A 26,893-nucleotide genomic window follows, 5' to 3' on the forward strand; every position below is an offset into this window, starting at 1 on the left:
ATGCATTGGGTACTTTTAAAATAAACACTGCCTGAAATGAATTTATGCCCTAGTCCTGTTCATTCTAAAAGTCTGGATAGACATAGTTGAACAGTAAAAATTCGGAAACCGCATACACAACTTTAGCGTGTGGACTCGAATTAAAACAGATGAATAATGATTATAAATTTGGAAAATTAAGGAGTAAAATGGACGAATATGGTGAAAAATTGGTAAAAATTCCTGCAATTGTGCACATTCAGCTGTGCGTTTGTTGGGGCTAGATGTAGCCCCCTTTACAGTGGCCTTGACAATCCTACCACATCAGCAGCTGTCCTGTCACTCCTAGAACGTTCAGGCAGTGACATATGCCTTTGTAAAAGAAGTACCTAGAATGCAATCTCCATGATTCCCACGCCAACTCGACCTCTACAAAACGGGGGGGGGGGGGCGATCCTGTTACCTAGAGGCTTTAAGGGTAAGATTCTCACTAAGGTCAGCGAGCTTAAAGGATGTCTCTTGGCATACTGATTCTGTGTGAGTTCATTACATTTTACGCTGGGTAACATTTATGCACCCAATGAGCGCCAAGAAGCTTGCATTACAGGTGCCCTTGCACTAGTACTCTACTCCCCTGACGCTGCTGTAGTGATTGGTGGGGATATGAATTTAGTAATTGAAAATGACCTCAACCACTTTGGCCAGCGCTTTGCCTAAATTGGGGCCTTTTGGCCCATGGCCTTTGTTGGTTGTCCGAATGCGGATTATGAGATTTCTGGCACATTGTGTCCCCCAAAGTACGGGATTAAACATTTTATTCTGCTGTACACAAAACCTATGCCTTTATTGATCACTTTCTAGCAACTACATCTCTGAAGACCTTCGTTTATGACACAACCATTGCCCCCAGGTCACTCTCTGATCATTCCCCCTTCCCTCTTAGTGAGATTTGATTCATACCAGACTAGACCATTGATCTGACGCCTCAGAAATTACCTGCTTCAATCTCAACCCACAGGTGAAGCGTTGTGCAGGGTGATCCCCAGAATAACTACAATGGGGAGACAACTCTGTAATTGTAAAATACATTTATATAGCGCATAAATCACCCGAAGGTCTCAGAGGTCTCAGAGCGCTAGCAGATCCAGGCTTTAAGGTTTTTACGGAATCTCAAGTGGTTGGGTTCTGATCTGATGTATAGGGGCAGGGCATTCCAGGCAACAGGAGCTGTTTTACTGAAGGCTTTATCGTCGTTTCTAACAGTGCGGACTTTGGGAATAGTTGGAAGTAGCTTGCTAGAGGATGTAAGAGTTCCGGCCGAGCTTGGAATTTAAGCTTTTTTCCCGGTATTTCAGTCCTTGTACATGGTTGGTTTTGTGGACAAGGCAGCATCATTTTATTTTTAAGGGTTACTTTATAGGGAGCTAGTGCAGGGTCTTGAGGCAGGGCAGTGATGGGGTGCGGGGAGGAAGGTTAAGCACCAGTCTGACAGCTGTGTTTTGTAGTACCTGGAGTTTTGCCAGGAGATCTTAAATAGCGGAGGTCAGCAGGGCATTCCCGTAATCTATACAGCTGATGATGAGACCTTGGGACTAAGGGCATGAGGGACTGGAGGGGAATCCATTTGAACATTTTCTTCAAGCTGCGCAATAGTCCAAAGCAGGTGTGTACTACTTTGTTGACATGTTCAGTCATGGACAGCCTGTTGTCAATTGTTACCCCTAGATTCCTGACTGAGGACTTGGGAGAGGGGCAGGGTCCTAATGTTGGAGGCCACCATTCATCTGTCCAGAGCTTGTCGGCCGTTCACACTAACTCACTAATCGACGATGCCTTCCAAAACTTCAACATTACACTGTTTAAAGTCAGCTGACAATCTAGGCTTTGAACCATCAGAATAACTAGAGGAACTTTCGTTTGCCCCCTCGCACAATGTTATTCAGAAGGGTTAGATACGCCCATGTGAATTGAGGAGGTGATTTCAGCTGTTGCTAAATCTGAGGAAATTCATTGGGCCAGGCGGCTTTTCGTGACAATTTTACAAAGTCTTCTGTCGGTACTGGGCCAAATTGCACACGTGGCTCTACAACTCATTTTCAGACTCCTGTTATCTCACAGATACTATGTTCGAAGCCTCTATCTCTGTTCTTGCAATGCCTAGCAAGGACCCTTCCCAGTGTATGGTCTTATAGACCCATCTTTCTTCTGAATATTGGCGCCAAACTATTTACTAGCATCCTGGTCCATCGCCTCAACCCTCTAATACCCGGCTTGGTTGAGCCGGGCCAATCATGCTTTATCCCTACCCACCAATGCAGTGACAACACCAATTAAACACTTAATAGACAAGATTCAAAGATCTCAGAAAGTCTCTCCATCAATGCCGAGAAGGTGTTTGACAGAGTTCATTGGCTGTACCCATTAGAAAACCCTCAAGCGTTTTGGTCTTGCCAACAAATTTTGTAAATGGGAACTGCGTCTATCATGCCCCTTTGGCAACTGTGAGAGTTAATGGTGTGATGTCCCAACCCTTCCCAATACAAAAATGTCCGCTCTCTCTCCTTGTATTTGCCTTATATATGGAGCTCCTAGCACTTAGAATAAGAATTTCTAGAATACCGTTTTGCGATGAACATCACCTTATTAGCCTCTATGCAGACGATGTAATCCTAGCTATAACTGGCCTGGTTACCACCCTACCCGCTTTTGTGACTGAACTCCAAGCTTTTGGAAATGTCTCTGGGTTCAAACCCATGCAAAAATCTCCAAACATGCAAAAATCCCAAATTCTAAATTTCTCGATAGCCCACCTCAAGAAGTCTATCTTTGCTCTTTGTTCCCCTTCGAATGGGCCAAAGAATCCATACCCTACCTTCTCATTCAACTGGATTGTTCTGTTTCTAAAACTGTGACAATCCTCTCCTCTCAAAAACTCGTAGACCTATCCATGTGGCGTCGCCTACACCTATGTTTGGGCAGAATATCAACTCTCAAAATGACAATCCTCCCATGCATGCTTTACCCTTTTCAGACCGTTCCTTAAGTCCCACCGCCTCACACACTGTGCTCCATACAACTAGAACGTAACAAATTTGTCTGGGATGGGAAGAAGCCCTGCCTCCACAAGCACCTAATTTACCGAACTGCGCAAGATGGCAGACTCGCTGTGCCCTTCATGGCGCACTATTATCAGGCACTAGGCTTTTCACTAGGTTCCGTTTCCTAGTGAAACGGAGCTGACTGGCCTCAGAGAAACATTGGTGCTTCATGGACCAGGCCGTAGCGGGCTCTTACATATGGAAAGAGCCTTGGCTACTCTGTTAGCATTGGGCCTGGGGGCTATATTCTTTGCTGGTGACTTGCTCAGTCTTTAGGGTTTGGGACGCTATGGCGAGTGAAGCCAGCTTGACCTCCTTCCCCTCTCATGGCCACCATCTTATCAAACCAAATTTCACCCCTGGGATGCAGCAGGACAGGTTCCAATGCTGGCAGACAGGTGGGTTGTATGTTTGATTCCTAAGGGATTATTCCATTTGAACAGCTGAAATCTGATTATGCCATGGAAAAGGTAGATAATAACCACTCCTTTCAAGTACAGCTCTGGGTGATGCTGCCCTCAGTCAGACCCCACACTGAGAGTCCCCTTATGCCTTTTGAAAAATTGGTATATTCCTCAGAAAGGCAGACAAACTTCTTATCACAGAGCTATACTCCCAATTAAGTAAGAGGACACCATTACACAAACCTGCAGGGCAGAACAGATGAAAAAACTGAACTAGGCAGGACAATCTCTGCTAAAGATTGGGAGGACATCTACTACAGAGTCCGGTACACATCCCATAACCTGGCAAGCACTGAAATGGCCTATACAATAGCACCCTATTGGCGCATGACCCCACAGGACTCTAAGCATGGAATACAGAACGGTCAAACGAATGCTGGAGAGGCTGTGAGGGTATGGGCACTGTAGCGTTCAGAAGGAGGCACACGGAGACCAGAGTGAGGTAAATGTGTTTTTATTCGAATAAAGGTTTTTTTCTTCCTCTGGGTTAGTCTCTCCTGCGCTAGGGCTGCAGGGTCAAAGGTATCTGTTAGGCCTCGGGATCTTCTAGGACTTGACCACCTTGAATCTGTCTCTGAGGTCACCCGTTCTTCTTCTCTCGTCGTGTTCCAGCACCACATGCGGAAAAGGAAAGAGAGGACTCTTAGCGGTTTTGTTCTTGCTTATAACGATTCCCAGGGGAGGACCAGGGAAGTGGGGACACCAGTGCTTGGGTGCTTTACAACCTTTCACTGTGTGAAAAACGGGTGAAGGATATTACGGTGAGGAAAGGAGGTAAGAGGGAGGGTAGGGGAAAAGAGGTATGGAGTGGTGACGCTATTTACACTATTTACACGTTGCCGCGCCTCCCCAGCCAGCCCGAGACACGTTGACGCACCTGGGTGAGCCACACTCCTCCGTGAGTGCGGCTGGGCGATGCTTGATAACGTTGGCCTCCAGGCACTGCTTCTCCCGTCTTCCGCTGCTCCACGCACTCCTTGCTCGATCCTTCTCCGTCCTCCACCCTCTCCACTCGCTCTCCTCTCTTTTCCCAGGTGTCGGGACACACCGTTTCTTAGTCTTCCGGCCTTTTGTCCAATCCTCGATACCTCTCGTCACAGGGGGGCGGGCCTTGATTCTCTAAGCTGTTTATTTGGCACAATAGCACGTCATAGGTGGGTGTGTCTTCTCCGGTGTCAAACCTCGCTTCGTGTGGTATGTTGATTCCAGCACGCTTAGGACTCCGATTCCCAGGCGTCCTGAAGCGGTGAAAGAGAGGAGGAGGAGGAAGGATTGTCAATAGCCCACCAGTCCATATTGGTAGTGTCCCCCGCCTCCTTGCTACAGGCACATTGTTCTACATTCCATTGCACTTCCTGAAACTAGATCCCTATTGGGAGAATATTTTAGTTGAGATAGATACTGCCTATAACACTACAATACAGAGATTCACGGCTACACTTTCTTAGGGCTTCCTAACTCCCTTATACACACCCTTTGTTCCCTGAAAGGGAGAGAAATGGCACTAACATAAGGTGCTGCCCACCAAGTAATCCTGTCCTTATGGGGATTTGACCACATCCCCAGCTATGCTGCATGCCTCCACAAATTGTGGTTTATGCTGCTGACCTGAAAAGTGCCTTCTGAGCTAACCTTTGAGCACCATTAAATCACATCCTCTCATGTGAGCATATTTAACTAACCTGCTCAGCTTACCTTAGATTGCTACATCTTATTCTGATGCCACCCCAATGGATCTCCCTAATCCTATCGCCCCTCTTCCATGGCCCCGCCTTCCTCGCTGCCCACCACATAACCGACCTAGCAACCTCTTTGGACCATACTAGCCACATCTTTTGAAGGAGATTGGAGAAGGGCAGTTGTTTGTTCTGGGTATTTGTGTTTCTTCTATTGAAAATGCTTCAACGATGCTACCAACCTCCGGGTTGTAGGCTGACAGATGTGTTCATCAGGAGTTATGTATTCTTGTTTTATGCTGCTGGCCCACTGGGTTGTTGGCGAACAGCACTGAAGGTTCATGTGAAACTATGGCTATGAATAAATAGAATTGATGCATAAACCTAGCAATTAAGTAAAATCCAGCAAAAGGCAAAACATCTTGGATGACTATGCAGAAAAATATGATTTCCTACGCTCTCTCTTATCCTGTTCAATCTTCCCCTATTTCTAGCCTGGTTTTTTTTGGTGTGATTTTCGAACGACCAGGCCTTTTTACCTGTGTATCTTCATCATCAAATTGTGAGCACACTAGACTACTTTTATAAATTCCCCCTGCTAACGATTGTCCCCGAATCCTAGTGCCAAGATCCCAAATGCATGGATAAATATGTATTGTGTGAGAGAAGCATGTTACACTCTTTGTGAGTGTCTGAGTGATCCAGAGTGACACAGGCCTGTGGGTTCCATATTGAAAGCCTCTGGCTTTTTCATGTGCACAAGTTGGAGGTAATGTTGCTTCTCCAAACAGTGGAAGCTTTATTGCTAACATTTCTGAGACTGAAGAGCGTGAACCCAGACATTGAAGTGGGGTAAAAAATCAAAAGCTTCCTCTTAAATTCTGTTAATTCCTGTTGCTTCAGAGGGCTGCTGATTAGTGTTCCTGAAACTGCTATTAGGCGAACGATGGAGGTGAAGGAGGGAACTGCCGTTCCTGTTGTCCTAGTGTGATGGGTCCTTTAGGAAGAGGTATGCCCTTGAAAGCATGCCATAAAAGTATGAATGGGGGACTGACCTAAACCAGTTCTGAAAGTATGGTCAGACCATGCACATCCCCTGTCTGCCATTCTTGTATAAGAGTGGGAATTTTTGGACTCTTGTATAAGTAAACGTTCCTAAGATAAATGCAAGTAAAGTAAAATAATAGAATTGGGGGGCAGTGGGGGGGTCACTTAGGAAAGAAGAAGGTTATGATGACAGCTGCGTCAGCACATGTGGAAAAGTAATTCCACATCATCGCTTCAGTTCTTGCCAAGGCTCAAAAGTGCTTGTACACATAATGCCTGAGCTGATGGTGTAAGAGTGAGTGAAAGAAAATCTGAATAGAAGGTTCTGGCTTAGGCCAGCTCTCAGTACCTGCAAAGCTTTAATGATTGCAAGCAAACAGATGTTGTACGATTTGAGACTTGGATTAATGGAGTAATCCATTATTTGAATAAGTGAGTGGGAGAGATAGAAGCCAAGGATTGTCTTCCGCTCTACCAGTAGGTTAGAGAGTGACTCATGGAGGAATGCTTTTTCCTCTGGTATGTTGACAATGGGGGAAGGTACTGTGGGGGTGGGGCGCAAGGGTAGGATTGTGGGGAGAGGGGGTTCTCTTACACTTAACCTACTTGGTGTGGACATCTGGGAGAGGATCCAGAGTCTCTGAAGCACACTTGCCTAAACACAGTGGGGTTTGTTCTGGATGCAAGTATCTTTGGAAGAAGGTTATGTGCCATGAATGATATAGGAGCTCATTGAGCTGCGATTGAGAAGGAAATATGTCAGATCCAATGAGCTTCTTCCTGGTACCAATTGAAGAAGCTTAGTAGCCAGTTGAATGGACATGGAGTATCTGATTGCCCAAGTTGAGGTGGGAATTAATGGCAAGTCCTGGAGGGGTGAGGAAAAAAATCAAGGTGCTGGATGTCTCTTGTGCAGTGACTTGATTGTCTCTGGTTCTGTACCAGGACGAAAAGCCTGTATGGCTTGGACCACATCAGCTACGTATACCAGGGCTCACGCTGCATAGCCGTCTCAGGGGAGAGCCTTAGACTATTCCTGGATTTGCAGAGACCAGCACAAGGTTGGTTGTCAGTGGATTAGAGCAGACTCAGAAAGAAGTTATCACAATATTTACTGCCCCAACTCCAGATGAAGAGGAGAGTGAGATACCAAAAACGGACCAGCTATTAGAGCATGGGTAACTGCTAGAGCTACAGGGGTTGTTAGTTGCTGAAGGACCAACCCGAGAGGCATTCCTCAAGGTATGGGTTGAGTGTCCTACTCTTGTGGGGCTTAGAAAGTTAGGCCAGGAGCAGATCAGCCAAAGTGTGGTGCTCCATTTGAGCAAGAGGGTTTAGACATCGAAGGTCTATTTGACCCACCATCCACATAAGTCATCAAGTATATTTTGGTTGTGGTGGATCATGCCACCAAGAATCCTAAAGCACTACCTCTGAAGAACACGACTGCAAAGGTGGTAGCTAGGATTGGATTTCCTAAGGCAATGATTTCCAACCGGGGAACCAACTTTATCTCCTCTTACAAGACAATGATGTGGGATCAAGCTTATATGACATATCACTTCTCTGCAGCGTACTATCTGCAAACTAGTGGGCTAGTGAAGGGGTTTAGGAAGACCCATCATAGTATGATGGGAACTCTACCAGTGAGCCTCTGGACCTTCCTTTGCAATGCCTTTTGTTAGCTTACTGACAGATTCCACAGAAGAGCATGGGATTGAGCATGTTTGGACACCGAGTACAAGGACCACTCACTTTGATTAGATAATTGTGGGAACTCTTAGGTCACCATAGAAGTACATGGTGGGATATGCGATTGCCCCCTGGAAGTTAAAATCACATTATGAGTCTGGTGAAGCAAAACATGGCTAGCCAAGAGCCGTTGAAGGAATGGTGTGGCTAGGAAGTGACACTAACCAAGGTGGTCAGAAAGTGTTGGTGCTGAAAAGCCACCTGCGCATTAGAAGGATAAGTGGTGTGAGCCATACAAGTCAATGCAGAAAGTCTCTGATGTGAGCTACTTCTTGGACACGGATGTCACTGGGGAACACAGGAGGGTATTTCACATGAACCAGCTGAAACCTTACCACCGTAGAGATTACGGTAATGGCAGAGGTAGTTGAGGAAGATAGTGAGCCTCTTTCCAACTTGTTGCATAGTGACATGAGAGATGGATCTGTGTAAGGGACAAAGGTTGTGGCATTAAGTAATTCGTGGGAGGCCCTCGTAAGGCACCTAGCAGTGGTGATGTTCGTTATACATGGCTTAGGATTGACCAGCAATACAGCCTAGTGCCAGGTAGAGTAGACCACTGTAGTCTACCGTGGACATCAGGTAGGGAAGGTATGCATAGATTTACTTATTGGAAGCAAAACTCCAGTCTGTGTAGTTGGAAGTGCCTGTTATCAAGACTGTAGTGAGAGATGCAAAAGTTACGACAGGACTTTGTTGCTAGCTATGGGGCTATCGTGAGCTCATTGACCGCATTGACATCCAAGAAACCGCCCACAAAAATGATTTGAACATTTGAGTGTTAAATGGCTTTTTAGGAACTTAATGAGAGCACTAAGCAGTGCACCTGCACTGAAAGAACCTCACTAAGTCAATCCTTGTACAGTCTGATGCCTCAGACAAACAAGTTGAAACAGTATTTGCTGGGCTCGATGACTAGGCGAGAGCGCAGTCAGTGGTCTTTATGAGCCGTAGACTACTTCCTAGGGGACGGAAGTGGTAAGCCATTAAGGAGTGCTTTGCCATGGTTTGGCCTGTGAGAAGGTTCCAACTATATCCCTTCGGTACTAAGTTTGTGGTCCACAAAAGCCATAAGCCACTCAAATGGTTAATGGCCACAAAGGGTGAGAATCCAGAGTTACTGAGATGTTCAACCTCTTTGCAAGGCTTAGAGTTCACAGTAGAGAAATCATAACTCTAGTATGAACCACTGGAATACTTTCCCACCTGATTTGCAGATGTGACAACTTTACTCCAATGGTTGAATAAGGTTCTAAGTTATCTGCTCTGAGAGGTGCATCGTTTGAGGCAGGCATGTCTCTTGCTTGGTGTAGATTTGTTTCCCCTACCCAACTACTAATAACATGTATCCTGGTTTCTGTAGTTTTAGGCCCAGTGTCATTCTAATCTAGCGCTTGCACCAAGGCGAGCCTTTGTCAAAAGTCTGGTCCTGGTTGAATGAAAATATGGCAACATTTTTTCTCCCTTCCTAAGCTTTTAAAAAGCCCTAGGTTTGCATTTCATAAAATAGCGAAACATGTGTTGTCTGTTCAGATGCTGCAATAAACACAGAGTGATACATTGTGTTTAAAACTGAGGAATTGCTATTTATGTTGCATAAGTGTGGTACCAGTAACTAATGAAGAGGAAACTGTTACACAATTTATTGTAAAGACCTATAGCGTTTAATGCATTTATGTTTACTGGTTGTATGTTCTTACTTCGCATTCCGTTGCAACGCATGCCTTTACCACGCATGCGTTACAAAGGAATGGTATTTCTACGCATTTGCTTTTCCTCGAATTCTTCCGTTGTGACGTCATACGTCGTTAAGAGGAAGCGGATGTTTTTTTCCGTTTTCTCTTAAACTACGTTGATTGCCTGCATATCCCGACGAGACTTCTGGTGAGCTTTATTTATGGGGGGGAGACCCCCCCCAAGCCCCCTTTTTTTTACTTTTAACCTTTACCACATATGCTTTTACTACATACCTCGTAGTAAAGGTATGTGTGGTAAAGGCTTTCGTGGTAACTACGCATGCGTTGTACTGCATGCGTGGTTATGGTATTCGTGGAAACGGCCTCGTTGTAGTGGCCGTTTCCCATGTTTACTACGAGGCTAGAAGACAGATTGTGAAGGAAACGTAAAAGGTTAACAAACCCATTTCAGTTCCGAAATTGCAGAGAATCTACGTCTCTCTGCCATTCCTATGTGAGTGGGAGCTGTTGACCCACTTGTTCCAGATTCTTTCTGACCAAGGATGGGGTGCACCAAAGAATGAACAGAAGACTTCTGCCAACCTGAGGTGGTGTTTGCCTCACAGCTAGCTTCCCAGAGCAGAGAGGTCATCATTTGAAGTGTGATCTGATGGATGAACGGCCTTTATTTTCCTGGAAACACCTGATGAGTCCTGCTGGAGCGAAATGGAAGGTTGAAAGGGAACTTACTGAATGCCTGGGTTTAAAGTCCTTTTAATTTGACTCTCAAAGGAAGTTATAATGTCCACTTTGCAAAACCTTTTCTAAAGTTCTTCTTGAGAGAAACTCACAGCTCCTTCATAACCAATTTCACTCTTTGCAAGAGTGAATGCTGGGTGAAGACCCAACTAAGGAAAACATTATTATTCAGACTAGCTATGCTCCCCACCTTTTCAGTCAAACATCTCTGACATAAATAAACTTGAAAGAGTGCCTCCCAGGCTTTACATTAGGGTTCAAACCTATAGAATAGTTAGATTGTTCATTTCGAAAAGTCTCCTTAAATCTATTCATTTTGGTTAGTGGGTTAATTTCTTTTGAGCTCACTCCATATGAAGCAAGGATACTACTGTTGTGTTTTTACGATGCGGCAACTCGCGTGGCGCCCATATTTTGTGTAAACCACAATTCTCAAAGTCATTCTGTGTTGAAATATATCCTTGTAATTACTTATGGGTCATGTACTCATGGAGTGATCGTCATGTGAAATAACTTGACACTCATCCTGGTGTACTCGCCTAGATTGTACACCTTCTTGGAGACAGTCTTTAGTTGTTTTTCAATATGCACTAATATTGTGTGCTAGAGTGACTAAAAAGATATGTGTTTTTAAGGATACATCTAATTGCGACTTTATTTTTAAATTACACGTTGAAGTGGTCAGTAATATAATATGAGACTATGACAACATCTCACCTATGGGTTCACTGTTATTTTGCAGATAAACTAATTCCATTGTTGTTGAAGATTATAAATATTTGAATATTGGTTTAATTGGACCTTCTCTTCTAATTTTTATATTTGTCTTACACAGTTGACTGGATTATTGCGGATATGTTGGCAATTAGACAGAATTCCCTTGGCCATGTACGATACGTCTTGAAGGATGGATTAAAATTTCTGCCCTTGTATGGGTGGTATTTTTCCCAGGTAATTTTATCCTTTGCTCATTTATACATTTGTAAACTTCTAGGAGACATATAGATTTGTTTTTTTAATGCTTTCTAGTCATGTCTCGAGTAGAAACAGTTACGAAATGAAAAATAAATGAAGTTAACAGTTCCCTTAGTCTGAAATTCCCTCTTGTCCCTAAATATCGAATTTCATCTTGCAGGAACCCTTCAAGAAACGTAAAGAAGGCAAAATTAGAGTGAGCCAAAGTTACTGATGATAATAACTCTAAAACCGAGATATTACATATTAAACTCTTGAGTTTCCAAAACTCACTAATTTGTGTCTCTTAAGCAACAGAGTCTATCCAGTACACTAAAGTTTAACCTGAGTAATTGACAATAATGGAAAGCAGTGGTTCTTCTAGCATTCATTTACTATTATGTACGAATCAATTGACTGAATATGACTCACAGCAATGAATATAATATTAACAGCAATTGATTTTGGATGCATTTAGTTCATTACTTTTTTAATTACGTTCATTGAATCCTAGCGGAACATATATTTCCCATAATAACTCCCACATCTTCCTCAGCACAGTGCAGGCAACATAAATTATTCTATTTAAATATGAGCCACTTGAAGGCTTTTTGGAGAGGATCTCCCTTTTATTATTGCCATTTGTTTAATCAAACACTTTAACATTGCAGAAAGCCACAATATTTACAAGACGGCACACATCTTTTGACATACCCTCATCAACATGTCCCTTCTATTTTCTTTCTTTTATGGCTGCCTTTTGTGGTCACAATGTCGTCTTTCTCTCACCCTAAGCCTCGGTATTTCCTCCTTGACCCCCAGATCTTTTCATTCTTTGAATATTCCCTTTCTTTATTTACATTCAGCACTTCAAATTCACATACTATTTCTTTAATGTTGAGGTCTCTTCTCTTGGCTTCACCATTTCCTAATAATTTCTCTATCTGAAATATTAATCTTATGTTTCCTCAAGCTTTTGGGCATACATGAACGGCGGATCGTTGACACATATACTAGTAGTAATAACTTTGCGTAATTTCTAGTTCATTGTTGAGAAAGGTGCTGACCCAATCCCAGAATCCACTTAATCTTGCGCCCTGCGACGTTGTTTTAAGCAGAATCCCTATTTTCCCACAATCTCTGAGGCAAGCTTATAATTTCACCTTAACCATTTTTGTCAATTTAGTTCACTCTATGGAGTAGTGTAGGTTGCACCAACCGAAACCCTGTTCTAATCGCTACCACTTTCTTGTAATTTGTCTTTCTAACATACATCTATGATCTTGATTTTAGCAAAGAGAGCAGACCTGGAATGTTGATGATTAGGGTCTAATATAAACTCTCAATATTACATTTTTTCGATATCCTTTCAATCAATTTCCGATACTCTAAAATGCTAACATCTAGAATCTGAGTAGTCCTTGGGTATGATATGAGCCCACTGCCGAGCTCCACCCCTAATTAATTATGGAGGGTCGATAGGCAGGCAATGGAGACTCTTGAACTTTACTGCTCAGTAAAGACCATTATGAAAACCTGCATAACAAGACTTTTCCAATTCTTAGTATTTGCAAATTTATTCAAATAGCATCATTATAAAATGCAACATTCATTAGTCAATGGAATTAGCATAAAACCAAAATTATAATAAAGCAATAATGCAAATATCTTTAGGAAATCAAACAAGCTCATGTAGTAATCAATCAAATTAGTAATAGTAAATGTGCCTAAATGCAGAAAGGACTACGAACATCTAGCCCTCTTGAAGCAACACGTAACACAGTCTGAAATTAGAATGTCTAGCTCCTCACTGTTGGAACTGGCCCTTCTTGCAGGGTCATCCCCAAACTTTTTGCTTCTTCCTCCCTTATTTTTCCTGACCCGTGGCTGTTGGGAATAGGACTCTGCGCACTTTACCACTGCTGATCAGTGCTAAAGTGCATATGCGCTCTGTGTAAATTGTTATTGTGGATGGATCTACATGTTTGGCATATTTGTAGAAGTCCCTAGTAAAGTGCACTGGGTGTGCCAGGGCTGGTGAGGACAAATGCTACTAGTGGGCCTGCAGGACTGATTGTGCCACCCACATGAATAGCCCCAAAATGGTGTCTCGGGCCTGCCACTGCAGTGCCTGTGTGCAGTCTGTTACCTGCCATGTCCTCCTGGTCAGTGTCCCCACTGACCAGGCCTAACCCTTCCCTTTTTGTGCACATTGGTCACCCCTATGGAAGGCCCAAGGTACTCCCCTGGGCAGGGTGCAGTGTATGTGAAAGGTAGAGCATGTACTGGTGCAGGTGACATGCTCTGGTAGTAAATTACAGCCATTTTCGTTTTTCACTGCTGCAAGGCTATCTTGCTCCATAGGCTAACATGGGGGATGCTGAGAGGGCGCACTGCAGAATGGCCGCACTGTCGTGAGGCTCCTGCTGCCCGGAGCTTTTATCCGTCTATTGATCCTGCTGACCATCATTGCGCCCTGATCTGACCCCATAGGACTGCTGGACTATCGATCGACCACCCACGGTCCAACTCCTGTGTCATTCGGAGCTTGCTGGCCGAAGTTACGAGGGCGCCAAGTTTCCCCGACTCGCGCCCTGGATGTCAGGTGCTCCGTAGCCCGGTGTCACTTTTCACGCTAGCCCGAGGCCTCGCACGTGGGGTGGAGGCCCGGATCTCCCTCCCTCCTCCGGACCTGATAGCCGACCGGGCACGCTGCGGAGCGCTCCCCTGCGATGGGACTGGATATCGGATTCCACTTCTAGCTGTCCTGGAACTATTGACTTGCGGAGACGCCGCGGATTGTCGTTTGGGCGCTTAGGTAGCGCGCCCTTTGGCCTGAGGGGAGAGCGGCCATTGTTTCGCTGGGAGTGGCGGGGCGTCCATGCCTGCTCGTGCCCCCAACTGTGGTGAGTGGTCGCGTGATTGGAACAGCCTGCGGCCTGGTCCTTATTGACTTGTGTCCCCCATTGTGTAGGTAGCGCTTTATCATGGGGAAGCCGGACACTAAGCAATCCAAATTGTCCTTTGACTCGGGGGGGGGGGGGGGGCCAGGAGGGGGACGCGCCTGATGCAGGACGCTGGGACTTCGCGGTCTCCCCCCCCGCCTGTCGCTGATACTGGGCCGCAGCCACAAGCCCCGGACTTTCAGCAGATGATGCAGGAGATGAGGCAAGGGTTTGCCACGATAGTGGACAAAGTGGACAAACTGTCGTCACGCATGGATGCGGTGGTGCAGAAGCTAGATGTGCACGAGGAACGCCTCACGACGGCGGAACAGCGCATCTCGGACCACGACGATACTGCGGCCACTCATACCACGCAGTTGGCGAGGATGGACAATATATTGCGGGTGATTGCCGCTAAGAATGAGGAGTTGGAGGCGAGGAGTAGGCGCAACAACGTTCGTATAGTAGGTGTGCCGGAGTCGACGAATGTTGGAAAAATGGAGACTTACGTTGAGAGACTCCTGGTGGGCGCCATTGGTGTGGAGGCCTTCTCATCGCAGTTCATCGTCGAGAGAGCGCACCGTTCACTAGGGCCTCGGCCGGCCTCTGGGGCTGCACCGCGCCCTATCATTGCACGACTTCTAAATTATCGCGACCGGGACGCTCCCTCCAGGCTGCCCGTACTAATCGTGCCCTCTCCTTTGAAGGGGTTTCCTTCACCGTGTACCCTGATTTCACGCCGATGGTGCAGGACCAACGTCGTAAGTTCCTAGGGGTGAAGAAGAAACTTCGAGAACTACAAGTGGACTATGCTTTGCTTTACCCTGCTAAGCTGAGGGTGACGCATCAGGCTAAGCAGCACTTCTTCACTAATCCACAGCATGCTGAGGACTTTGTTAAGCGCCTCAAACGTGAACGAGCTGCTGCGGACCGGGGAGATGACCGGAACCCCGAAGGCGACCATTCGGCGGCTGAGGAGGAGGTCGCATGACTGGGGTGATCTTGCATTTATGTGACGTTGCTGGTACCTGCCTCGCGCGCCTACGCGCTTGACTGTTTCGGTGGCCTCGGGGCTACCTTCCCTTGTACTGTGGGGAATTATCGTAACTGTTTGCTGATTTATGTTTGAGTAACGGTTCTTGGGGTCGGTGTGGGACCGTTGGTTGGCGCCTTTTTGTTCGCGCTCTGGGCACCACCCCCCCGCGCTGCGCCTGGGCCGTGTGTGACTCGTTGGCTCGGACACTGGCGTGGTGTGTGGGAGTGGTACTGTGCACCTCTAGAGGGTTCCCCATAGGGTGTACCCCACTAGTACCTTTGATTTGGTTTCCGGTCCTTTGCTGGTTGACTGGATGGGTGTTGGGGAATGGAGGGTGGTTGGGGTCTGAATGTCCTGATAGTTGGGGTTTCATCAGGTGGGAGGTGGGGGAGGGAACAATGCGGGCGACACAGGCTTGGCCTGGTCCCTTGGACTATTGTGCTGTTTGCTTCTGCTGTCTGTTTGTGCAAGCGCGGCTCCATGTCCATTGCTCAGTCTGGTCCTTTGACACCTTGGACGGTATTGGTCCTGGGACCCATGCCTTCGTGCTACTTAGGCCTGAGAGTCATGGCTGCTATCTCCGCTGGCTGGATAGTAGTAAGCGCGCTACTTGGGGGATGCGTGTGCGTGTTGAGGGCCGGTTGGGCTGTGTATGCTGCGCGTTGCTTGATATATTCCTTGCGTGCCTGTTGCACGGAAGGTGCTGTTTGGGGGTGGTTGTTGGGGCTCTGGTTGGTTGGTTTGGAGATGGCTGGGATGTTTGTGGAGTGTGTGTGGTGGGGCGATTGTGGTCTGGGCTGGTGACTTACTGCTGGCTGGCGCTGGGAGTCGGGCACACTACCCCTTATCACTGGGTCCTTTGGTGCCCTGATCATGGCTAATGTCGACTGACACTATAGACAAGATATCAATATTGTCCTGGAATGTACGGGGTCTTAATGATGCCAGGAAATGTCGAAATGTGATACAATATTTGGATAGGCATGCTATTCATGTGGCCCTCCTGCAGGAGACGCATCTGCGGCCTGGACCTGCCCCCAGCTTTGGTGGGCGGTGGGCTGCGGCTAGGATGTTTGCATCGTACTCCTCGTATGCACGTGGGGCTGTTATCCTTGTTAAAAGATCGCTCGCCTTTCAGGAACTGGGATCTATGGGAGACCCTGAGGGGCGCTATGTGCTGCTATGGGGCGGATTGGGCAGGTCACTGTGCTGTTTGTCAATTGCTATGCTCCTAATATTGATACACCAGCCTTCTTCCTTACCCTGTGGGGCCATGTGCTTACCGTTGATGCCTCTCACATTGTATGGGGGGGGGGATTTCAATTTTGCGTTTCAGGCTCAGGTGGATAGGTCAGACGGATGTCCTCAGTACAATGTACAAGCTAGAGATGTTGTGCGGGGTATTGTGGAGGAGGCTGGACTGATTGACAGCTGGAGGTATTCTCACCCTGCTACTAGGGAGGGCACTCATTACACTGCGCATGCACGCTCTCGGGCGAGGCTGGACTATGTCTTTCTTTCCAGGGGGCTGGTGGCTGGTCTGCGGGAGGCGGTACATCTAGCGCGTACATATTCGAATCACTGCCCGGTGAAGGTTGTGCTTTCTGTGCCCGGGCTGCACAGGCCGCTCCCACCTTGGCGCCTTTTTCCTACTGCCTTGCTTGACCCTGTGTTTAAGGCGGAACTTGGCGAGGAGGTAGAGGCATTCTTCCCGAGGAACAAAGGCTCTGTAGACAGTGTCGAGGTGATATGGGAGGCTTTCAAGGTTACGATCCGGGGTGTCACTATCTCCAAAAGCTGTGGGATGCTCAAATTGATTGTTCGAACTCTCGAGGGCTTGGAAGGGGATTTACGCGATTTGGAACGCAGGTTGCAGGCTGGCTCTGATCCCGATCTATTGGGCCAGTTCCGCACCAGGCTCTCCGAGTATGAGGAAGAGGCTGCCAGGGAGGCTAAGCATAGGGGGAAGTACTGGACGGCGAGGAGGTACTGTGAGGGGGAGAGGCCGGGGAAGGTCCTTGCTGCGCTTACTAGACATCAAAGGTATGGTTCGGACGTGCTGGAATTGGTTTTGCCGGATGGCACTCGCTGTCGGGACACTGCGGAGATCCAACGTACTTTTATTCACCATTACACCCAATTGTACACGACACAGCAGTCGGGGGAGACACGTTATGGCGGATTCCTGGATGAGTTGGCGCTCTGTTGGTTATCGGACGATCATCGGGCGTTCTTGGGTAGACCTCTAGAGGTGGAGGAGGTCAGGAATGCCATCATGTCTCTGAATAACGGGAAGGCCACAGGTTTGGACGGCCTTCCTGCTGAATTCTATAAATGTTATGTGGACATTATGGCCCCCGTTCTTCGCGAGGTTTTTGAGGAATCCCTGGAGGAGGGACGGCTGCCGTGCTCCATGAGAGAGGTCGCTATTACATCATTGCTCAAGCCGGGTAAGGATCCCCTGGACGTGGGTTCCTATAGGCCCCTCTCATTACTTAATTGCGATGTCAAAATACTTGCGAAGGTCTTGGCGGTGAGACTGTCTGAGCTCATGCCTATTATTGTCTTGCCCGATCAGTCGGGGTTTGTACCTGGTCGCGCTACATCTCACAATCTTCGGACTTTGTTTTCCCTTATCCCGACCATTGCTCCCGATCTCCCGGTCGCCGCCGTTTTCCTTGATGCCACCAAGGCGTTTGATTCCGTTGAGTGGGGCTACCTCATTGATGTCCTGTGCCGGATGGGGTTTCCTCGGATCTTTATCTCATGGGTCAAGCTCTTATATACCGACCCGGTGGCGAGAGTGGTGGTGAATGGTGTGCTCTCCCCCCCATTCCCTCTTACTAGAGGAACCCGACAGGGGTGTCCCCTTTCGCCCCTCCTATTTGCCATTGCCATAGAACCCTTGGCCTGCAGGATTCGCCAGCTACACCAGCAGAGCGCTTTCAATTGTTTTCAGCGTCAGGTCGGGATCTCTTTATATGCGGATGATGTCACGCTCTATGTGAAAGATCCTCAGAACAACCTTAATGCGCTATTGCGTGAGCTGATCGCTTTCGGGGGTGTCTCCGGGATACACATCAACTGGCAGAAATCCCAACTCTTCCCGCTTACTGCGGCGGTGAGTAGGTTTCCTCTTGATTTCCCTTTGGAATGGTGCGATTCAGAGCTGCGGTACCTCGGCATTGTGGTGTCACTGGACAGGGAGGAGACTGTCAGGCTTAATTATGGCGTGGCGATTACCAAGCTGGCAGATGACGTCACTAGATGGATGTCGTTGCCTCTTTCCATGGCTGGTCGGGCGTCCCTTATCAAAATGGTTGTCCTGCCCCGGTTTTTGTACCTGTTCCAAAATATTCCGTATCACCCTGGGGCCTACTTTTTTCGCAGGCTTCGTTCTGAGCTCATTCGGTTGTTTTGGGGGGGCAAACAGTCGCGGGTGGCTTGGGCTACCCTTACGTTGCCCTATTCTGATGGAGGATTTGATATCCCTGATTTTGAGCTTTACTACCTTAGCGCTCAAACGCATTATGCTTACCATTGGATGCGGCCCACGCCGTTTATGCCCCAGGTCGCGGCTGAACATTGGGTTGCCCATCCGCTCCCACTGGAGGGGTTGGTACTGGGCAATGTGTCAGATGTGGACACGCATCAAACGACGGTGACTTGCACGGTAGACACCTGGAAGCGGGTGGCGCGGTTGTTAGGCGTTTCCTTTCTCTACTCGCCGGCACTGCCTCTATCTTATCATCCTGATTTGTCTCTGTTGCTGGAAACGGGGTTTCGGCGGCTGTGTAAGCGGCTTGGAATCCTTACATGGGGTGACGTTTTTCATGAAGGTGCTTTCCGTACCCAGGCTCTGTTTTTTGGGGCTGTCGCCTGTTCCCCTTTGGAGCTGTTTTATTATGTGCGTCTGAGACAGGGCCTACGCGCCTTGTTACCGGATTTTCCTTCGGAACCGGAGGTGACCCTCCCTCTCCACGTTCTCCTGGTCTCAGATGGTCGTCATCTAGTTTCGAAGTTGTATGGTGCCATTCGGCGGCAGCGCTCTGTCCCGTCCAGTCGTGTACGCGAGCAGTGGGATGCTGAGTTGGGCGTCCCTATTACTGACGAGCAATGGAAGTACTGCTGTGGTCTTACTGCTAATGTCTCATCCAGTTGCCGTCTGAAAATCATACATTACAAATTCGTCCAGAGGTATTATTACACCCCGGCGAGGAAACTTCGGTTTCGTTTAGCGGAGGATGACAGGTGCGCTAGGTGCCGAGCAGAGGGTGCTGACTTTCTGCATTTGGCGTGGGGCTGTGCGGGGGTTCTGGAGTATTGGGCACAAGTCCATGTGGCCCTTCAGGTTATGACGGAGGAGGGTGTGACGTTCGACCCCGTAGTGATGTTGCTGGGTTATTCCAGAGACGTGCCTGCCCCCCACCGTAGATTTGCTGACGTTGCCTTGTTGTTGGCCAAACGTAGGGTGGCCTGTTGTTGGGGTCGTGGCAGGGTGCCGCGATTCAAGGATTGGTTGAGCGATCTCATTTATTGTCAGGACCAATATAATGTCTACTCTGAGCTGATGCCCGTGGGGTGTCGGCCCAAGGACTTTTGGAGCCCGTTACAGGTGTACCTCCTCACTAGAGCTGTGCAGGACTCTGATACTGAAAGCGAGGACCGGGTTGGGGTTGGTTGACACCGGCGTAATGGCCGAGATATGATACTGCATTTGCTGATCCTCTGATGTTGGGTGGGGGCGGATTGTCTCCTTCTCCTGCTGAGTTAAGGGGGTTGTACTCCCCTCTGTGACACTCCTGTGGTAGCGTTGGTGCTCCGATGCCCGTATGCTTTTAGTTAGCGGGCAAGGGCGGCCTGTATGGACTATATCATGCGTGGAGGTTGCTGGTATCATCTGGCACGGAGAATCTCTCCCTTTCATTTGGAATTCTGCACTGACATTGCCTGCCCATGCCATTGTATATCATCCTGTTAGTGTTTACTCTGTACCGCCCATTTAAGAATGATATATGCCTTCATCCGATATTAACTGCACTGATGTATATGTTACCCTGTCTTCCGGACTCATTGAATGACTCGCTGTATTGTACTTGCCATGTACGACTGTATGTAACATGAATGCACTTCCTTTTCTCTTGCTTATCTCCAAATAAAGGTTTAAAAAAAAAAAAAATAATAACATGGGGGATGCTGGCTACAGTGGCTACCAGCATTTCTTCCCGTAAGAACAAGATAAGACATGAGAGTCTAGTATCCCTGAACTTAGAATTTAATAACACATCTTTTAGGAAAGGTTTTTTTAAATCCTGTGTTTGAGAACAGCACTTTTAGAAAGTTGCTGTTCTCTTGTCTGACCCTTCTGTGTGCCTTGGCCTGTTTATGTTTTGCCTGTCTGGTTTGAGAGTGACAGGGGCTGGGGATTCCCCAGGAGGTTGGCTGAGTCAGCCCTAGGCTGAAAGACTGCATTTGCAACTTGAGTGGTGGGAGGAGATAGCACCTGGGCCTGAATAGGGATGTGCCTGCCTTCCACAATGCTGGCTCCTCCTCCTGCTGGGCGGCTGACGACCCTGCTCCTCACTCTGAAAGGAAAGGAGAAGCCAGGAAAACAAAGTGCTCAAGAAACACCCAGAACTGGTTCAGACCGGGCTCAGGGCCCACTTGCACAAAGAGAACAAATACTTTTAGGGGTATAAGTACAGGACCCCTGACAACAGAACGTTAGATCATCCTGGAATCAAGAATGAACCTCTGCCAAGGAGAAAGCTGAAACTGAAGAAGGAAGATTGTCCAGCTGTTGCTCTGCTGGATTGCCCTGCGGTTGCTTTGCTGCCAAGGAGAGGGGGAAGGGCTTTGCTTTGTGCTGTGTCCGCTTGCTTGAAGGAATCTCCAAGGGGCTGAGAAGAGCTGGCTCCCTGTTCTGAAGTCCCAGGAACAAAAGGACTTCACCCCCAGCTTCCCCTGAGCTCTACTGAGAACGTTCTGTCCTTCCTCAAGTGCATGGCCCATGTGTGGTGCCCCTGGAAGTTGTACCTGTGCTGGGAAGCTGGAAACTAAGCTTGAGAGACTTTGCTACAGAAAAGTTATCGCTCGCTGCAGGGCGCGTCCCCGACAGTGCGAGGAAATTCCAGCCGCTACGAAGGTCGAGATCGTCGCAGCGCCTGTTGCCGCTGTCAGAGCCGTTGCATCCTTTGTTTGCGGGACGCACCCGATCGGTGTGGGAAGTCTAACATCGCTGCGAGTGTCTTCGCAGAGCCTGTCGTCGCTGGTTGAGATTGCCGCACTGCCTGCTTGCGGAACGCATCACGTCGCTGCGAGAGTCATCACCAAAGCCATCGCATCGAGGAGCTGCGAGAGAGAATAACATCGCTGATCCGCGCATCGTCACCCTGGAGAACGTCGCAACTCCAAAGATCGTCGCATCGTGCCTTTGCTAGAACAAACTTCCTACGGAACCTACGCACCGGAATCCATACAAGTGGGCTTTCTCCCCATACAGACCGGATTCGTCGCAACACGCCCGCTGCGGCAGCGGGGCTGTCGCAAACGCCTCCCCAGGGTCTCCGGAGCAACGCATCGCTTGTTTTCCACCGCACCAGCTTCTGCTTTTGGAACTTTGTCGCATTTAAAGGTACTGTGAGCTAAACGTGACGCAACTATGAACTTTTCACGCAACTGTGGATTATTTTATCACAACCTAAAGAACTTTATCGCAACCATATTCTTGAACTGTGTATGTTGGATTTTTGTCGGTTTGGTCTTGTGTAGTTTAGAGTAAATACCTTTATTTTTCTAAACTGTTGTGGAGTCAGTTTGTGGTGTTTTCACTGTGTTACTGTGAGTGTTGGTATAAATACTTTACACATTGCCTTCTGATTAGCCTTGACTGCTCGTGCCAAGCTACCTAGAGGGTGAGCAGGGGTTATCTCAGAGGGTTTCCTCCTTACCCTGACTAGAAGCAAGTGTCCCTATTTGGATAGTGGTACCTACCTCTGCCAACTAGAGCCCCCCATTTTCTAACGCTCACCATAAAACGTCTTTTATAAAGTTCTGCACATTTGAAACACACATTCTTAAAATGGGCAGCACTAAGAATGTTTGTTGTACTGTACCAGTCACTAGTTCTATTAAAAATAACTCCTATACGCACATCATTTTTATTGGTTGTTAAATCTATCATTTGTTGTACAGAAGCAAGTGTGCAAAACCATGAGAAACAAAGAACTGCTTCTGCACATTCATAAGCTCATAGTCTTGCAGTGTTGTGACACAAGTATATTCTTTCCTGAGAAAGCTAGAGATAAGTTACATTTCCACACAAGGACAGATACCAGGTATGCAGCTGTAATTTGATGTATTAAAACAGATAAAACACATGAACATGTGCAGCTCGTGCACAAAAGTAAACATCCAGTTTCTGCAGTATGATAAGCACTCTTGCTAATGCGGCCTAGTTATGCTAACTAAACCAAACCTCCAGTGGCCACTATTTTCCAATAAAATATTTTACAATTCCCCCAATATTTTTTGATTATGAAATCACATTATAATATCTTCATCATCTTTCTTGATTTTATTGATATCTTTATTTTACACTCCCGTGTTTTTGTAATTCTCAGACTTACGTTCACCCAAACCAATCTAGTTTGTTAGTCTCATCGACTGCTTCTTGCTAATACATCTAAAATCCCTAACAAAAACGAAATCACACAGTTTGAACATTAGAGCAACAGTCATTAACAGCATACCTTGTATTACTGTTGAAGCAATTATCTTGATTGGTATATCTTTTTCTGTCCCATTAATCCATAAGCCTATTTTTCCCAGATCCCAGGTTTTCCTGGTGCATGAAGTTAGTCCACAATGTTCTTAAGTGCGGGACCTGATCCTATCTATCTGATCCTATCTATAAGCTGTCTTTTTGATCCTATCTGATCTATAGGGTCTCTGCAGATTCTTGTCTTCCTTTACCTTCCTTTGCAGAACCCGTGTTTATGGGCTTTTAGGACTGCATGCATTTTTTACCTGCTAAATAATATTAAAGTGCATGAAATCTCTCCCTAAAACGTTCCAAAATTATTGGCTTACACCTGATTGGTACATCTAATTTACTTAAAGGTCCCTAGTATATGGTACTACAGGGCCTGTAAATTAAGTGCTACTAGTGGGCTGCAACACTCGTGCCACCCACTAAACTTGCTGGTAAAACCTGTCTCGGGCCTGTCGCTGGAGGCTGTAGTGTAGTTTAAAACTACCATGTCAATCCCGCAAAATAAACCTTTGGCTTGGCCTAAGCCTCCCTTTTTAATACTTATTAGTCGCCCCTAAAGTAGGTCCTAAAGGCTCACAGAGCAGGGTGTATGATATTTAAAATGTTGGGCATGTGTACATATGCTTTACTTGTCCTGGCATTCAAAAGTCCTTAATTCGTTTTTCACAGCAGTAAGGTTAGCTTTCTCACAGATACTGGGTTAACATATATATTTTTTTAATTGATAACTTCAGTTTAGGATCAGATAGATAAATGCTGTTTACACTCCAATTAATTGCAATTCGAAATCCTCTTAAATCATAAAATCGAATTTCAAGTTAATGTTTTAGAAAGTTGAAATTATTCTGCCTAAACCAACTATGTCTTTCTACCTGTGTCCCGAGTCGCGTGACTGTGAATAGCTCTCCTGTTGTGGGCTGTGTATTCTTTCCAGACATGGAGATAAAGGCCTAGATGTGAGAGTAGTTGTTCTTTCTGATAGGATGGCCGAGGAGGAGCTGTACCCTTCCCGGGGTGCACGTCAGAAGTCCCTGTCTGCAACACACACTAATGAACTAGACATATGGCTTGCCCTTACCTTTGTCACCCCGGACAGTTTGGAGCCAGGACAGGGGAAGGGGAATTACTGACTAGAACCAGTTGTGAGAGTAGGTTAGGAAATGTCCCCACAGAAAGGCAGACACAAGGTATAAATAGGGCATCTTCAGACCTCTCATCAGACCACTCTTGGGCCTGTGGAAGATTCAAAAGAAGCACTTCCCTACTGTCCAAAAAATGAAGACTGGACCTGCTTGCTTCAACCCAGAAGTGACTCCAAGCATCAGTTGGCTGGCCTGTTTGGGCTACAGGGAAACAGCAAGCTTCTTCCCAGCTGACCAGACCAACAGGAACTGACCTGATACCCTCTACTGGCCACTGTGGGATAGATTTTTGACCCTCCAAGTGCTGTCTTCAAGGTCCTAGACCATGGGTACTCACAAACTTTCTCTCGGGGGCCAAATTTACAGTGTGGTTTGTGTCCGAGGGCCGCACCGGTGGGGGCGGGGTCAGTTGGAAAGGGGCGGGGCTAGAGTAACAAAAAAACTGTGACCATAATGTTGATCATAGGTCCCTGCAGCGGACTCCTTCGTCCACTGAGCCACCAAACCCGGCATAGACACACATCTCTCTCCCTCTCCCTCTCTCCCCCTCTCTCTCCCTCTCTCACCCTCTCTCCCTCCCTCTCCCTCGCCCTCTCCCTCTCTCTGACTCTCTGTCTCATTCTGACTCTCTCTCTCTCTCCATCTCTCTCTCTCTCCATCTCTCCCTTTGTCTCACTCACTCTGACTCTCTCACTCAGTCTTACTCACTCTCTCTGTCTCCCTCCCTCTCTCTCCCTCTCACTCTCCCCCCTCTCCCTCTCCCTCCCCCTTTCTCTCTCCCTCTCCCTCTCTCTGTCTCCCTCTGACTCTGTCTCCCTCAGACTTTCTCTCTCTCCATCTCTCTCCATCTCTCCCTCTATCTCACTCACTCTGACTCTCTCACTTTCTCCCTCCCTCTCCGTCTCCCTTCCTCTCTCTGTCTCCCTCACTCCCTCTGTCTCCCTCTCTCTGTCTCCCTCCCCCTCCCACTGTCTCCCTCCCTCCCACTGTCTCCCTCCCTCCCACTGTCTCCCTCCCTCCCACTGTCTCTCTCCCTCCCTCTGTCTCCCTCCCTCCCTCTGTCTCCCTCCCTCTGTCTGCCTCCCTTTCCCTCCCTCCCTCGCTTTCCATCCCTCGCTCTCCCTCACTCTCCCTCCCTCCCTCCCCATCCCTTCCCATCCCTCTCGCTCTCCCTCGCTCTCCCTCCCTCACTTTCCCTCTCCCTCTCTTTCCCTCCCTCTGTCTCACTCCCTCTCTCTGTCTCCCTCCCTCTCTCTGTCTCCCTCCCTCTCTCTGTCTCCCTCCCTCTCTCTGTCTCCCTGCCTCCCTCTGTCTCCGTCTGCCTCCCTCTGTCTCCGTCTGCCTCCCTTTCCCTCCCTCCCTCTCCATCCCTCCCTCGCTCCCTTTCCCTCCCTCACTTTCCCTCTCCCTCTCTTTCCCTCTCTCTAGCTCTCCCTCCCTCTGTCTCCGTCTCCCGATTAAGAAGGGAGACTCCTGATTTTTAAAGCCAAAAAGTGCTTTATTTTGGCTGGCTCCCGCCCGAAATGTGGAAACGGTAATCCCAAATTACAATACACCAGATATTGATGCAGCCCACTGCTACTATAACATACTGCCATGGAACGCAAAGCATCAGTACATCAAAACTGCTCTGTTTACATGTACATTTTGCACGAGGCCAAATGCCAAAAGAAATTAACCGCAATTGAGGTACTGCTGCTATACATACTTACAAGTGTCAGTTCCAGTGTGTCCCTTATGCTGGTGGTTTAACGGTGTTTGGGAGTAGACAGCCAAGAAGACACTCTCTTTGAGCACTGCAGCACTGCTGTAAATCCGTCGACCTGGACCCGGACCTTCGTATCATTTTCAAAGGACCTGGCCCGAGAAGGGAGGGGTCAATCTGCGTGACTCTCCGAGGGTCTGAGAGGAGCTGTGCTGCTCTCCAGGTGCTGAAATTGCCTTCCTCAGTGCAATTGTGTGTCCCCTTGGCCCCCACATGGAAGGCAGGTGACTATTACAGCTCTATCTGGCGAGGCTGCCTGAGTCACGTAATCCGCCAGGGAGGGAAAGGCTGCTGAGAGGCAGGCGATCGGTGCAGGGCCTGCAGGAATTTCCAAAACTAAGTGAGAGTGAGTGTGACCTGTAGAACCATGGACCAAAATACGGGCCCACTTCTGTCTGTTTCCAGATGGAAGGTAGTCTGTAGTAGTGTAGATTGACACACACACACACCAAGTTTCCTGCTAGCATTGCTCAAAGGGGCTCCTGCGTATAAAACTGTCAACCCGTGCTCAGGGGAAATGCCTTTCCAGGGCATGCATATTGGAAGTCATGCAGCAGATCTTATAATTGCTACAAGCCACAATGAGCACCGAAGCGCACTTCCTACCTTTGTTCAGCCGGGAGTCTGTGCGCTATGCAGGAGCCGGATATTGAGCTAATCACAGGCACGTGACTCGGGCGTGATCTGTAAATAAAAGGCGGCCGTAACTCCTTAAGTGACGTTTCGTGTGATGTTGTAGTGCCTGAACCAAGGGGGTATTGTATTCTTTGTTTCGTGCATGAATGTGCAAGCCCTCTAAAATGCATTGCGCAAAATATGTTTTCCT

The 26,893-nt window shown here is 47.6% G+C and overlaps 1 protein-coding gene across 1 annotated transcript in view; it reads left to right on the top strand.

Annotated features, from left to right (window-relative positions):
• Window positions 1-26,893, top strand: part of LOC147707391 (1-acyl-sn-glycerol-3-phosphate acyltransferase epsilon-like) — a 396,055-nt gene that overhangs the window by 123,924 nt on the left and 245,238 nt on the right. The window contains exon 3 of the mRNA XM_086926419.1: window positions 11,287-11,402. Coding sequence (XP_086782545.1) covers window positions 11,287-11,402 — 116 coding nt within the window. The remainder of the gene's footprint in view (window positions 1-11,286; window positions 11,403-26,893) is intronic.

The sequence above is a fragment of the Lissotriton vulgaris genome, chromosome 6 (genome assembly GCF_964263255.1).
Source record: "Lissotriton vulgaris chromosome 6, aLisVul1.2, whole genome shotgun sequence".
NCBI lineage: Eukaryota > Metazoa > Chordata > Amphibia > Caudata > Salamandridae > Lissotriton > Lissotriton vulgaris.